This window comes from Crocodylus siamensis, chromosome 1 (genome assembly GCF_052110815.1).
Source record: "Crocodylus siamensis isolate JL-2025a chromosome 1, ASM5211081v1, whole genome shotgun sequence".
NCBI classification, from domain to species: Eukaryota; Metazoa; Chordata; order Crocodylia; family Crocodylidae; genus Crocodylus; species Crocodylus siamensis.
The window spans coordinates 101,173,562-101,188,436 of NC_143395.1; the positions used below are offsets into that span (position 1 = coordinate 101,173,562).

General features: G+C 40.2%; 1 protein-coding gene across 1 annotated transcript in view; it reads left to right on the forward strand.

Annotated features, from left to right (window-relative positions):
- LAMA2 (laminin subunit alpha 2) overlaps positions 1 to 14,875 on the forward strand; it is a 437,413-nt gene that overhangs the window by 359,629 nt on the left and 62,909 nt on the right. Inside the window, exons 45-48 of the mRNA XM_090032537.1 lie at positions 364 to 546; positions 3,815 to 3,969; positions 7,256 to 7,399; positions 8,560 to 8,693. Coding sequence (XP_089888663.1) covers positions 364 to 546; positions 3,815 to 3,969; positions 7,256 to 7,399; positions 8,560 to 8,693 — 616 coding nt within the window. The remainder of the gene's footprint in view (positions 1 to 363; positions 547 to 3,814; positions 3,970 to 7,255; positions 7,400 to 8,559; positions 8,694 to 14,875) is intronic.

Here is a 14,875-nt window from a genome sequence, read left to right on the forward strand (position 1 = left end):
CAAAGTTCTCCATTGTACCAAAGACTTTGAAGGGTCATCCCTCTTTCACTCTCAAGATTAAACAGACAATTTTAATGCAGAGATAAAAATTCAATAGAAAAAAGACTCTGGTTAAGGTAGGGTTTGGTTTTCAATGTCCAAATGAGATTGGGTAGTCTGCCTTTTGATTTTAAATCTGCCCAGTCAGGGAAGACCTACAGAATAAAATTCTACTCTCCAAACTCACACTGCATGGGAAGGTCCTAGTCCCATAGTAAAGTTTGCAGCATCCCGTAACAAACTGACTTTTTTGATACATATAAATAAAACCACTATAACTTTGGCATGCTGCTTGATCTCCTTGATAAACTTTCTTGCTTACAGATACAGCTGCAAAAGTGCAAGCAGTCAAAGACAAAGCCACACAAGCTAATGACACTGCGAATGATGTGCTGGCTAGAATTAAAGACCTTAATCAGAATCTCTTGGGATTAAAGAACAACTACAGCAAACTTGCAGATGACGTGGCCAAAACAAATGCTGTTGTGAAAGATCCTATCAAGAACAGTAAGTTCTTTATTTGGTTTGTATATTTTCCCCTTTATTCCCTAAAAGGAAATACACAGACCTCTCACTGTTACCATGATGTGATTTATAGGACATCAATACAGAACTTAATAGAGTACATTAGTACAGCGCAACTTGCTGAGGTTTTATATTGCTGTACTGAATTTTAAATGTGAAATAAAAAACTTTTAGCCACAAGGATTACTGCTGGTATAGGATAAGAAGAAGGTTGGTCATCATCAGAATAAACTTATAGGCTAGGGACAGAAATTTTACATAACCCGATACAAGTGATGAGAAACCAGTCAAATCTGTAACACAACAGAAGTTCAGCTCACATAAACCAAAATTTAAAATGGCAAAAAATGGTTTAAGATAAACCTGGATAGATGTAGTATCAGACTTAACCGATTTAGATTAAATCAGTTTATTGAACTTCTGTCCCAGATCCCCTCCAGATACAAGTTAACTCACAGTCCCCCAGCATCCCAGGATGTTTTGCACCTCCCCTACAACCTCCCCTTCCTCTCCCCTCCCCCCCACAGGATCAGCAGGTTAGCCTTGCCCAAGCTGTCTGCTCCAGTAAAGCAGGGAGGCATGCTCTAGGCTGCTATGCAGCTGCATTTTCAGAATCAAAAGTGATTGTCTGTCACTTGTTTATTGGTTCAATCTACACAGCCTGCATAGACTAACCTGTGAAGACTGAATCAATTCAACCTTGAACTTTTTGACTGTCTGTACTTAACCCTAGTTTATATTTTTCACTGTATCTTTTCATATAATGAAAAACTGCTTAAATGGGGTGGGAGAGTAATTAAAGAAATTTCCATTTGGCTGGAGATTCCCCACTCTCCACTGCTATAGTACAGGGTAAGCACAGCCCCCATCAGCCCCTATGCAGTCCAGCTCTAGTGGTACAGGAAATCTCTTTGCCCTCAAGACAGCAGATACATCAGTAGCAGCAGGCAGTGGAGGGGAGAATGGGAAGGGACATGACTCTGAGCATGGAGAGGAAGGTGTGGGGGAGGAATTCTTACCTTCTTTGGGACTTAAGTCCCTAGCTGTTGCTTCTGGGGCGGGGAGGGGCAGGGGGCGGGGTGCAGCCTTTGTAAAATCTTGGATCCATTTCTGGATATACGCTGACGTCCAGTTCTGGAGACTGAGTCTGAGAACCCTAATTTGAGTGCCCAAGTGTGAAAATTGAGGCAAATAGTTACACATTAGTAGCAGCTTTGTATGCATCAAATAATAAGTTTCTTCAGAATAATCCTGTCCATTAAGTTACGTGACTATGTGTTTTTATTCTTTTTAAACAATTATCTTACAGTATCATTTTCTGTTTTTTCTTTTTGTCTCCATATTGCCTACAGAAATCAGTACGTATATTGTTCTTTTCTTTTTGTTTTTTTCCTTTGCCAGCAACTGATGCTTCGCCACATATTAGAATAGCTTTTGCATGGTGTTCTTTTGGGTGCTGCATTAGACTGATTAAATATATATTTTTAATGCTGCAACAATAGTACTAATAATTTTGGGGTTATTGTATGGTATACTTAAATTGCCACAGGAACTTTTATTCTCAGCAAGTACCTGACCTCTTGTACCAACTAATGGGTGAATTTTAGAATATCTTCAATATTCAATTTGGATCAATGTCCAAATTTGGATAGCTTCTTTAATGCTATCCACATTTTATGTGATCCCTTCTCATTCCTTGTACATCTAACTTTCTCCCAGGTTACCAACATATATGTACTGTCAGTGGGCACTAGCTACCATGCACATCAGAAGCAGGTCAGATATACAGGCATACCTCGGAGATATTGTGGGTTCGGTTCCAGACCACCGCAATAAAGCGAATATCGCAATAAAGCGAGTCACACGAATTTTTTGGTTTCCCAGTACATATAAAAGTTATGTTTACACTATACTATAGTCTATTAAGTGTGCAATAGCATTATGTCTAAAAAATGTACATACCTTAATTAAAAAATACTTTATTGCTAAAAAATGCTAACCATCATCTGAGCCTTCAGCAAGTTGTAATCTTTTTGCTGGTGGAGGGTCTTGCCTCGATGTTGATGGCTGCTGACTGATCAGGGTGGTGGTTGCTGAAGGCTGGGGTGGCTGTGGCAATTTCTTAAAATAAGACAACAATGAAGTTTGCTGCATGGATTGACTCTTCCTTTCACGAAAGATTTCTCTGTAGCATACGGTGCTGTTTGACAGCATTTTGGAGTCAATCCTCTCAAAGATCACAGGTCACCATAACAAATATAATAATAATGAAAAAGTTTGAAATATTGCGAGAATTACCAAAATGTGACACAGAGACACGAAGTGAGCAAATGCTGTTGGAAAAATGGCACCGATAGAAAAATGGCGCCGATAGACTTGCTTGACGCAGGGTTGCCACAAACCTTCAATTTGTAAAAAACACAATATCTGTGAAGCACAATAAAGCGAAGCACAATAAAACGAGGTATGCCTGTACTAGGAGATTAACGGAGAAAGCTTTGGGGTTGTTGACGAGTTGTATGTTGGAAAGATTCACTGATATCGACAATCAGGACTCATAGTAGAGATGATATCTTTTATTAGACCAACAAGATTTTTACAAAAAAATTGTTTTGCAAAATTCTTGTTGGTCTAATAAAAGATATCATCTCTACTACAAATACTGATTGCCTTTTCCTCTAGACCAATATGGCTACAACCTGGATACCTCACTGATATTGAGAAACTCAAGCAAATACAGAAAAAGAGAGGAGATCCTTATGTTGAACTAATTAAGTGTGTTTGAGACATAGAAAAATATTTGCAATGCCTTTAAATTTGTGATTAGGATGAAACTTTTTCTAGGTATGACCACATAACTCATTTTGGGAGTAGTCCTGTAAGCATTGGGAAAGCAATTAATGAGTATGAAGGAATCATTCTTTTAAGAAAGGATAAAGAAGAAAGGTAAATGTTTAATTGACAGGTGCATCATACTATACCAGTGTGTTCTCACAGCATCAACCTTAGCCTTAGCCACTGATCCAGAATATTAATGTAATTCTGGCATATGGTACCATTGCTATCTTCAAAATCTTAATGCATTACTAAAATTATCATGACCTTGTTTTTCTCAGGCACTTTATAGTTTATTTGGTCTTGGCACTAAAATATAAAATTGCTTGGGAATTCCCCCAGATTTTGTTTCTGCTGTTTGTAGCCATTCCATCAAATTCTGGCTTCTAAAATCCTGCATTTTTTTCACATGAAGTTGCAGATGCAGATGCCACTGTTAAACATCTAGAAAAGGAAACAGATCGGCTCCTGGATAAGCTCAAGCCAATCAAAGAACTCCAGGACAACTTGGGGAAAAACATCTCTCAGATAAAAGAACTGATAAATCAAGCTCGGAAACAGGCCAATTCTGTAAGCCCTTTTTTCTCAGTAATTCTGGGTTGCGGGTGGGTAGTATGTTTTTCTAGTTTGTATTTTTTCTGAGAAGAGAATCCTTTTCAGTTTCAGATGTGTATATTGAAGATTACAACATAAATACTTAGATAGACAGAACCTAGGATATTAGATATCTGATGATTTTCTATCTCTGATGATGTTATACCATGGCTCTATCAAATGGAATATATTTTCAGAAATGTAGCACTATGGAAAGATTATCATTAAAGTGATGTTACAGATAAAAGTACAGCAAGAAGTCAGTGAAGGGGGGAAATATCCATCACTAGATATTTGTGCAAAAACTTAAAAATGCAGAGATCACAGGCTTGGTTTTGTTTACCATGCACAGATATCCATAACCTGATTTTTATGAAAGTTCCATTACTCGTGAAAAATATGGTCGTAATAGCATCATGTCTGGTTTTTGGTCCCAGACTGAGCCATCTCAAACTCACTGAAAATGCTAAGTGTACTTGCGTTTCCATTTTCTTGATTTTCTTCAACTGGTAACAATTGAATAGACCCTTGTGCTCAGGATAAGAGTGTATTTTCTAGCATGATTACTAAGTCCCAAGCCTTTCTCCCTGATGTAATTATGTTTTTAAACTCAGGGATCAGCCAGTAATACTAAACTTATTTGGTTTGTGACCTACAACAATCAGGAACACCGTACAGAAAATCCTAAGAGATGAAAGTTCAATAAGTCTCCTGTATAATTCATATGAAACCCAGATATGGGAGGACAAATGGCTGAAAGGAATGTAGACATAATAACAGAGCTGTGACATGTTTGTTCTTTGAACCACCTTGATAAAAACCTTTTTCAGATTCTCATGGAAGTATAGATAAGGCAAAAAGGCAGGTTAACAAATACTAATACTTTTCACCTATGTAGCACTTTTTATCCAAACATTTCAGAGCACTTTGCCTCCTAACACCTCTTGAGAATAGGTAAGTACATTGTTTTTGCTCCTGGGATGCTAAAAGATAAGGAAGTTAAATGTCTTGTCCAGTCATGTAGGGACAGAGATAACCATACGCTCTTGAGGCAAACAGAAAATGAAGTTGTCTTAATATTAGTGTGGCATAAATGTGACAAAAGTTCTAGGGCCAATTCTTATTCCATCTATTAGGCATCTAAAAAGCCACTAGTGGAAAAGATAGTTCTCCTCACCACTTTTTTTCAACTTAATTTCAACACTAAGATGAAGACATATATCAAAAGATAAATGCATGAAAGTATGAAAGGTCTTTTAGGGACTGTAGAGGGTGGACTAAAATTGCGCTCATGCTGCATCCAAATGAGCAGGGGGGTATGGTCTGTGGTGCTACAAACTGCATGTGGAGAATGTTAAGATTTGAACATGCAAATTTGCAGCACGGTGGGATTTCCCAGTAGCAAAAAAAAAAAAAAGAAATGCCAGAAAAAAAGTGGTGCAGCATATGCAAAAAAAAAAAAAAGTATGCACTGGCACAAATGGAGGCTGGGCTGTCCAGAGCAATGGTCTGGCTGCTGGAACAGCCTTCGTCTGCCCCTGTTGGTCCAGCATGCCACTAGGACACCAAGTAAGACTCCTGGGACCAGCATAGGTGCAGGCTTCAGCCTCCAGCTCTCCCTGCCAGAAGAGCGGGCAGGTTCTGGGCAATTGCAATTTGCCTGTTGTGGGACAGTTTGTCCTGCAATGAAGCACGCATGCAGGGGCGTGCTCCGAGGCAAGTTGTGTTGCTACAAGTTCATGCCCCTGCTCACCCGGATGCTACCTAGGTGTGTAGTAGGTGGAATAGGCTATAACCCTTAGCACCCTTCAAAAAAAATTCCAGTCAAAAAAACTTCAAACACACAGTAGAAGCCAGGGTAGAACTCATTTATACCTGGGTCATTCACAGCATGCTTAATTTGCAGCAGATTGTTAAACTAAGAACGAGCTGCTTGCTGTGGCTTTTACTTCAAAGGGTGCTGTTTCCCTGATCAGCTGGAATTTATCAGTGATCCCATGCAGTTGATCAGAGAAGTGGCACCCTTTTAAATAAAAGCCACCTGAACAGGTGGAACATCTCAACAGTCCTGTGTGGCAGCTTACTAGATGTCTGTATGCCCCTGGCTATTTTGCAAACCCTCATCTTCACAGAAATGTAAAGAACCCAACTCAGTCTGAAGTACCTGGATGCTACCATACAAAACTCTCCTGGTCCTTTCTGCTTTCCCCAGTGGATACTCAGTCACTGATTCCCTCAGTTCCCCAAGCCTGAACTTCTAGGTCTTAAGATCCTGACTCAGCAAAATATTTCCACTTGCAACAGTAAGGTAAATGAGACTCATTTACATACTGAAAATTATGCAGATGATGAATAATTTTAAATGTCAGGGCTTTAATGCATTTCTCAACCCCACAACATAAACCTAACTTGGAGAAAGAAATTATTGATGTCATTGCTAGTTTTGGGTACCAAGAATCTAGAAAATAGTTAAATGGTCCAGTTAATTACATGGAATTTCTTGTTTGCATCTATTCTATTTCCCCTAATGCCCTTGTGAGTTCATTCCAATTACCGATGTTACAGTATATAATACAGAACTCATAATCATCCTTATTAGATCATTATTTTTATGACTTACTGCAGATTTCTTAAAATAGACCTAGCAACAGAAAAAAGGGCAGGTTAAAAATTTCAGCATAGCTTTATGAAAAGGAAACTTGGGACACACAATAGTGAAGAGCACCTCCTTTGGGGACCATTTTGTAGCACCATGAAATCATAAAAACAATTATTTGTAAAAAGAATGTTTAAATAAACCAACCATACAGGTCAAATCAGAGATACTAAAGGAAGAAAAAAGAAGGTTACCTAGTCCATCCCCAGCAATATGCTAGGACCTAGGTTATACTTCTGATTCCTTTCTACGACTAACTCTTGGATATCTCTGTTACCTGAACCTCCATAGTAACCCCTTACAGACATTTATGTATTCTAGTAATTTTTATATGAAATAAATATTCTCCTGATGGGCCAGGAAGGCAGGATAACAGGCCAAGAAAGGCCAATATAGATCATCACTCATTATAAAAATCTGTTCTACAAGAGAAGGCAATTTCAGTCTCCCATACACCTTGTGCAAGCAGCTCTGACTAGTCCTCAGAGATATGAAACAAAAATGAGACAGTATACTCTTTTTGCAGTTCTTCTAAAGCCTCTATTTTTGTCCCCTCTGTAATAATGAGCTGTAACCTGAATTCTCTGTGCTGTGTTTTTTTATAAGATCAAAGTCTCTGTGTCTTCTGGAGGTGACTGTATACGCACATACAGACCAGAAATAAAGAAAGGAAGCTACAACACTGTTATTGTCAATGTGAAGACAGCAGTTGCCGACAACCTCCTTTTTTATCTTGGAAGTGCCAAATTTGTAAGTCCGGTTCTCAGTTTTCTCTTATTGGAGTTTCTCAATCAAACAGGATCTCTGGCAAACAAAGATGACAAGAATGCTTTCCGTTAGAGACTTCAAAGGAATGGCAGAGGACCCAAGAGTTTACCTGGATAACTAGATATATACTGTTACTCACAGAAGAAACAAAAAAAAGTTTTATTTGTATTAACGTAGGCCTTAGAATTAACATGAGTGGCAGATATTTTGGTGTTTATCTAGGAATCCAATCTGAGCCTCCTACATGGACTGCATTAAAACTAAAATCAGTAGTAGTACAACTGGGTTGATTTTTCATTTGCTTGTTTCTCATCCATTTTCCCTTGGGAATGAAGTAGCTAATCATCTTGGATCTGTCAAAGACCCTGCTTACCATGACTTCCATTCAAGCCCATAATAACTTCAGGAATGATAGTGATGAACGATTCAGTTTTCCACAAGCCCTCCAGCAGACAGGCTTCTCAAACCATCAATAATAATTCAGTAAATGGGAGAAAGTGTTCATTTTCAAACACTCTGAGCAATGTATTTTATTTTTCTACTATAAAAGGAAGAGTCTGGAAGGTAATAATTGTATTAACCTATGGAACACTGGCCTTTTTCAGTACAATACTGCCAGCCAAATGAATGCTTTCTAACTAATATTGTTTATGTTTAAAACATAATCTCTAAGCAGCTATAATATTGCTGTTAAGAGCTTCTCCAATGAACCAGCAATACACAGCTACCTAGAACAAGATACATGGTAAAGAACCATTAAATAATGGAAGGGATGAGGGAGATTCCTGGTCTCTCATGGGACCTGAAAGAGTAATACATCCAGAAAGAGAACTAATAAGAGGGAGCCAAACTTGTGTAGCCTAGTAATGACCACACTCCCTTCATGGTCAGAAACAGAAGAGAGAGAAGTCCTGGGTTATGGTCCCTATTCCCAGCAGTTTATTCTTTTTATCCAATGACTTTTTAATGTAGAATTCATGGGAGTTACTATTCAAAATTTGCTATGTGAACATGGTTCCCTGGGACCCCATAAGTTTACTTATGATCTTCAGAAGTGTGGAAGATCTTCAAAAATTATGTTTTTATAATGTTTAAAGCAATTCACTATTTGATTCCTTTTATTTTAATTCTTTGTATGCTAGACTGACTTCTTGGCCATAGAGATGCGTAAAGGCAAGGTGAACTTCTTGTGGGATGTGGGTTCTGGCGTTGGACGAGTTGAGTATCCAGATCTGACCATAGATGATGGCTTTTGGTACCGAATTGAAGCCTCTAGGTAAGCTTTGTAAGGTTTGGCTAGTGTAGAAAGAAAAGATACAACACAGCAAGGTCTGTCGCTAATCCTGTTTTTGTATCCACATTCTTTTGGAAATAAGTACAGCATTTGTACAAGGATAATTTTTTTAAATCAGTGTCATTATAACAATAACAATGATAAATGCAGCCCAGTTTAATAGAAACTTTAGAGCTTGTGTCCAGTAGTCTGTTATCAGGAAGCTTCTAACTAGTGGCCTTCTAAAGGTGCAGGTACTCTCTGTTGCATACTACAGATGTGCAATATCCATTACCTACTTCTATCATCATTTCTCTGCCCTTCTCCCTTCACTCTATAGTCTCCTTGCCTATCACTCTCACCAAGGCACCCTCAACTAGTTCCCCTTTCAGTACATCCTCATATTCAAGATTCTTACCCTCATCTTCAGGGCTGAGATTCACAGAGGAATTTAGGTATCTAAATCCAAGACAGCAAGTCATAGAAACCCCACCTATCTTCCATTTGTGCCTAAACTTTCACCAGAAAGCCTAACTACAGACCTAAAGATTATTTCATAGATTTCATAGATTTCATAGACATTAGGGCTGGAAGGGACCTCAGGAGATCATCGAGTCCAGCCCCCTGCCCAAAGGGCAGGAAGTCAGCTGGGGTCATAGGATCCCAGTAAGATAAGCATCCAATTTACTCTTGAAGGTGTTCAATGTAGGCGCTTGAACCACCTCCGCTGGCAGACTGTTCCAGACCTTGGGGGCTCGGACAGTAAATAAATTCTTCCTTATGTCCAGCCTGAAACGGTCTTGCAGGAGTTTCTGACCGTTCGACCTCGTCATCCCTTGGGGCGCTCTGGTGAACAGACGTTCCCCCAGATCCTGGTGGTCACCCCGATAAACTTATAGGTGGCCATCAGATCACCCCTGAGCCTGCGCTTTTCCAGGCTAAAGAGTCCCATGGCTCTCAGCCTGTCATCGTAAGATCTGTTTTCCTGACCTCTGATCATGCTGATTAGCTCCCTTTCATTCCCAGAGGCACTTGTCTCTTGGCTTATCTGAATGTTTAGGCATTTATTACCTGCGTGAGGCCATTTAGGATTCACAAACCAGGCTAAAGGCTCCTGAGAGACCCAATCCAGTACGGTGTTGAGAGCCTACCTAACAATGATTAACAGCATTGAGCTCAGTACTCACAGCCAGGGAAGGATCCATCGCAAGGGTGAGGAGAGCACATTAGTTCACATTCCACCGTTGTGGTTGTCCCTACCTGACCAGGGCACAGAAATAGCCCCAGAGTCATCCTTTTCCTGCTTGGCTGTGGGCTGCAGCTGTCCAGGGTACTGGGCTCAGCAAGGGGCAGCAGTGATTGGTGGGTTCCCTCTTTTTGCACAGGCTACTCCCCCACTGCATTTCCTACTGGCAGGGAACAGGCTCTATAAAGAAGAACCCTCCTTTAACTACCACTGCTGTCCTCAGCTGAGCTCAAAATCCCACACAGCTGCTCCCTGCAGCCCCCAGCTCAGATGGGGACAGTGTCAGTGGCAGCAGGAAGTTCCCCCTTCAAGCGTCTGATCCCCACCCAACTTCCCTTGGGCCCCTGCCTACCCTGGGCATCCTTTCCCCCATCACCCTATGGTCCAAGGAGTAATGTGCTTCACCCCCTTAGGAAATTCTAGATCTACCCATAGTCACAGCTACTTTCCTCCAGCTACTTTCCTTCAAAAAGAAGGAGGAAGTGGTAGTAGTCTTTTTTTTATTATAGCCAAAAGTTCACAGCACTGGCCCCAAAAGTGGGAGTTCTGGGTTCTATACCTCCTCAGCCTGATGGATCTCACCTTTCTCACTGCCCAGGAGAGTGCCCTGACTATCAGACAAGGTAGGCTTGGAAAGTAGGCCCTCTTTACTGTTTCTGTAGACGCTGCAAAAAAAGGAATACAAGATTCTTAAAGTCAGAGAGCAACCAATCGAGAGAGCAAAATGCCATAGTGCAGTCATGAGAACACTGCTCTAGGAGGGAGAGGAGCATTGGTTTCTGGTCCCTGCATCCAAAAGTTTATGCATTTTTTTTAATGCATAAACCATCTTTAGGCACATGAGTGCTCAGCCTATATTCCTTTGTGACTCTCATTCTGAAATCCCGTATACCTTTGCTCCTCTTTAGCCATTCTTTTACCTTATAGGAGCCCATAACCCTGCCCCCCACCGTTCTTTCAGTGATGCCAGTCTTACCCTGTTGTTTTATAACACTTCCATCATAATTCTTGTTGTTTAGAAACCCCACCCCTAGACTGATCTGTAAGACTCTTCTCATCCAGGCTTCTCAGAACCCCCTTTGCCCTTGACACCCACCAGCCAAAGTACCTTAAAATAGGGGGTAAAGAGTAATTTGGGGGCAGTTCATATTTATCTAAAAGTTGGGTTGTATGTATACTTTTATACCCTTTTTTTCCCTCTCATGTATGCAGTGTAAGCTCTTTTGTTATGGACTGTCTCACCTTGTGGGCATATAGATAGTGCTTCAGAATATTGTGGGCACTACTTCAGTTAAAATATGTAATAATAAAAGTATTACATAATCTACCCATTAATAACGAAGCCTATTTTAAAATGTCCAAAAATTAAAGGCAAGAATTCTTGTGGCTGCTATATTTTATTGGACCAACTGCATGACTGGATATAGGCAGGTTTTCAGGTATCACAGTACCCTTGCTCCAGCCTGTTGGTCCAATAAAAATATCATGCAACAAGAATTCTTGCCTCTCATATACTTCTTCGACCATCAGGGCAAAAACATTACCTCAACACTACCAAAAGTTAAAGGGTGTTTTTGCACTCAGACTGAAAACTTTTATGTATCTCTGGATTTCAGTGAATTGTATCCTTTCAAAATATCTCTGTTTCATTTGTTATTCGGAATAGATGGCCTGTCACATCCTAGTACACTTATTCTTACTCAAAATGCCACCTTTATAGGCAAATGTCTTTTCAAGCTGAACATGTGAAAAGATATAGTTTATGGGAAATCAAGGTTAAAAATACTTATTAAACCACACAGGAAGATTTTACACATTTTAAGAGAACAACTATTGAATATTTTCTTTCCCTTTCCTAACTTCAAGAACTTAGGTGGATTAAGACCTGAAATTCAAGGTAGTTCTCAAACCATATATTTGGAATTATGACCTTGGTATGTACATTAGGGAAATATACCATCTGATATGGTATGGTATGGTAATAAAAAAAAAAAATCAGCTGGTTTAAAAAGTATAGTTTTAATCTCTGGGTACCCTGTATTTAATCTCCAATTGTCTTGGATCCAATGGACTTGGGTCTTTTCAGCCTAAAAAAGAAAAAGCTGAGAGGGGACTTGGTAACAGCTTACTGCTACACCAGGGGAATACATCAAGGGTTTGGCGAACAACTGTTCACCAGGGCACCCTTGGGGAAAACCAGGAGTAATTGCCACAAACTCCTGTAAGAGCACTTCAGGCTCAACATTAGGAAAACCTTCTTCACAGTTAGTATGTCCAGACTGTGGAATAAGCTCTCTCCAGAGGTGTACAATCATCTACCCTGGAAATCTTCAAGAGGAGACAGGACGGTCACCTCGCTGGGGTTACCTGACCCCAGTTGTCTTTCCTGCCTGGTGCAGGGGGCTGGACACAATGATCTTGCAAGGTCCCTTCAGCCCCTAACAATTTGTGAATCTATGAGTCACTATTAAAATCTTTAAAGCTTTTGTTTTGAGAGTAGATAATATTATACCATGGCCACATTACATGTCATATATAAAGATTACCATATCACAATTAATTATTTGCTAAAAGAATTGTAATCTTTTTACTAAACCATTCCAAATTTTATTTGCTAATACAGAATAAACCATGGTATCTTATACAATATCAGCTAAACTAATATCTGTTTAAGGACATGAATCCTAATTTGAATAAATCCTGTTCCACTGTAATGTGCTAATTTGACATAATATTAGGCAGTGAAAAGATAACATTGTCAGTAAGCAAGACAGGAAGGAAAACATAGGTGTCTTAATTTCTATTCTGTCCATAACTCAGAAGAGGGGGATGTCTAGTGTAAACAAGTTAGTAAAATCTCAAAAATCAGCCATTCATGACAGCTAAATAAAATCATGGCAAAGTTTCCAAAGCTAGCTTAATTAAATCTTACAGTTAGGGGAATGCAAATTGAGATAGTTACATAAGATGTTCATCAGTTTAGTGCAGTCTGAATTCATATTACACACACTGAAATAGCTTCATGTCACAGTAGAACAGGACTTGCATTTACAAGAAAGCTGGTTCAGCAGAAAATGCAGCCAGGACATGATATAGGAATTTAGACATTCTACAAAGTGCATATCACGTATTAAACTGGTTGTTCTTGATATAGGGCATTCGTGCTCTTACATTTGAAGCAAATGGAGCAAACTGCTAACTCAGCAATGGAAGCAATTACAATAACACAGATCTGAAGAGTGGAGCAGTGTTGAGGAGAATTAGATTATAAAGAGACTAGATGAATTGGTGGGATCAAAATGAAGAGCTACAGAATGGTTTTTGCTTTCCTTCAGCATATTTGATAGTCAGATGCTCTGAAGACCTTTAACTGACATCATTATATAGTACCCCTGAGTAAGTGCTTAAACCAGTGCACCAGTTTAATTTTTTTTCCTTTCATCTTTACATTTCTACCCAGTTCCAAGGACACAAATTCAAAATTATGTGACATAACTGTTGTGACACCCATTAATGGGGGTATTCACTCCTAGAATGGAGGCGTCAGATGAAATTTTGGCCCCAGTGAAATGAAGAGGAAGTTGCAATTCATCTCAGTGGTTACTGGATTTCACACAGGCCACGAGCAGACCTACATTTGAAGCATTCTAAGTTTGACTGCAGTTGGGAGTGCTTCTGGTCCTGGACAGGCCCTGCCACACTCCCTCCATCAGACCACAAAATCACCACAGTGGCATACAGTGGCATGCTTTCTAGCCAGGGGTTGCAATAAGAAGTTGCTTGGTCATGTGGCTCCATTCCCCCACCAGCAGGAACTCAGCTTCCAGCTTACCAGTTCTGCAGACTGAGAACATTGTAAGAGTAAATTGGATGCTTATCTTGCTGGGATCCTATGACCCCAGCTGACTTCCTGCCCTTTGGGCAGGGGGCTGGACTCGATGATCTCCCGAGGTCCCTTCCAGCCCTGATGTCTATGAAATATATGAAATATATGAAACTGTGCAAGGATTCATCTCTTTAGCCCAAGGGCTAGAGAGAACAACTGCATTGTTCTAAGGCCTCAGAGATTGCTGAGAATGGCAGAGTATTTTCTGTCCCTTCTCTCCCTGCACCTTTTCAACCACTGCAGCCTCCAGGATTCAGGAGACCAGAGGCCCCACACCCTCCCATGGAAACCAGGAGCCTGGAGGCAGAAAGGCATGCAGACATGCAGGCATTCGTGGCAGAGAGCAGTGCAGTATGAGATGCAAGAGGACTGAGCAACCCTCCTCTCCCTACACCCACCCCCATCACACTCCAAAGAGTATACAGGTTTCCCAAGAAGAGCTGTCAAAGGGATTGATCAAAGATGTTCCTCATTTTTGGGGATCTTTTTTTAGGAGCTTCTTTGGCCAGGAACATCTGTATGCTTGCTGATATTACATCTGTCCCTGGGCCTTGCTTAATGTCACATGTACAGTAATGTTTCAGCTTTGGATATATGTTGCACCCATTGCCCAGAGATTCCCAGAGCAGCTCTAAGATGTTGAAAAAAGAGGTATAGTCAGGATTGGCAGCAGGGACCACTGGCTGCCCTTCTGACTCAAGAACTGGGGGCAAATCAGGCCATCAACTGACTTGGCAGGTAGGCACCCACTCTAAATCATAGGGCCAATGCGCCTCTCACCCTGCCCTACTTATACTACTAAAAGAGGGTTTGACTGCACTGTCACACATCCCCCATTCAAGATCTGTCCCATGGGAACCTTTACAAGGGAGAAGAAATGGAGATGATTGCTCAAGTTCACAAAATGGGCATGATATTTAATTAAAGTAAAATTTGTTGTTCTAGAGATATTTGTTAGGACAAGGGAGTATTATGGATATCACAATACTATTCTCTTGCAAACATGAAGCTAACTGGGATAAAAACTCTGATTTATAAAGGTACTGAAGAAAA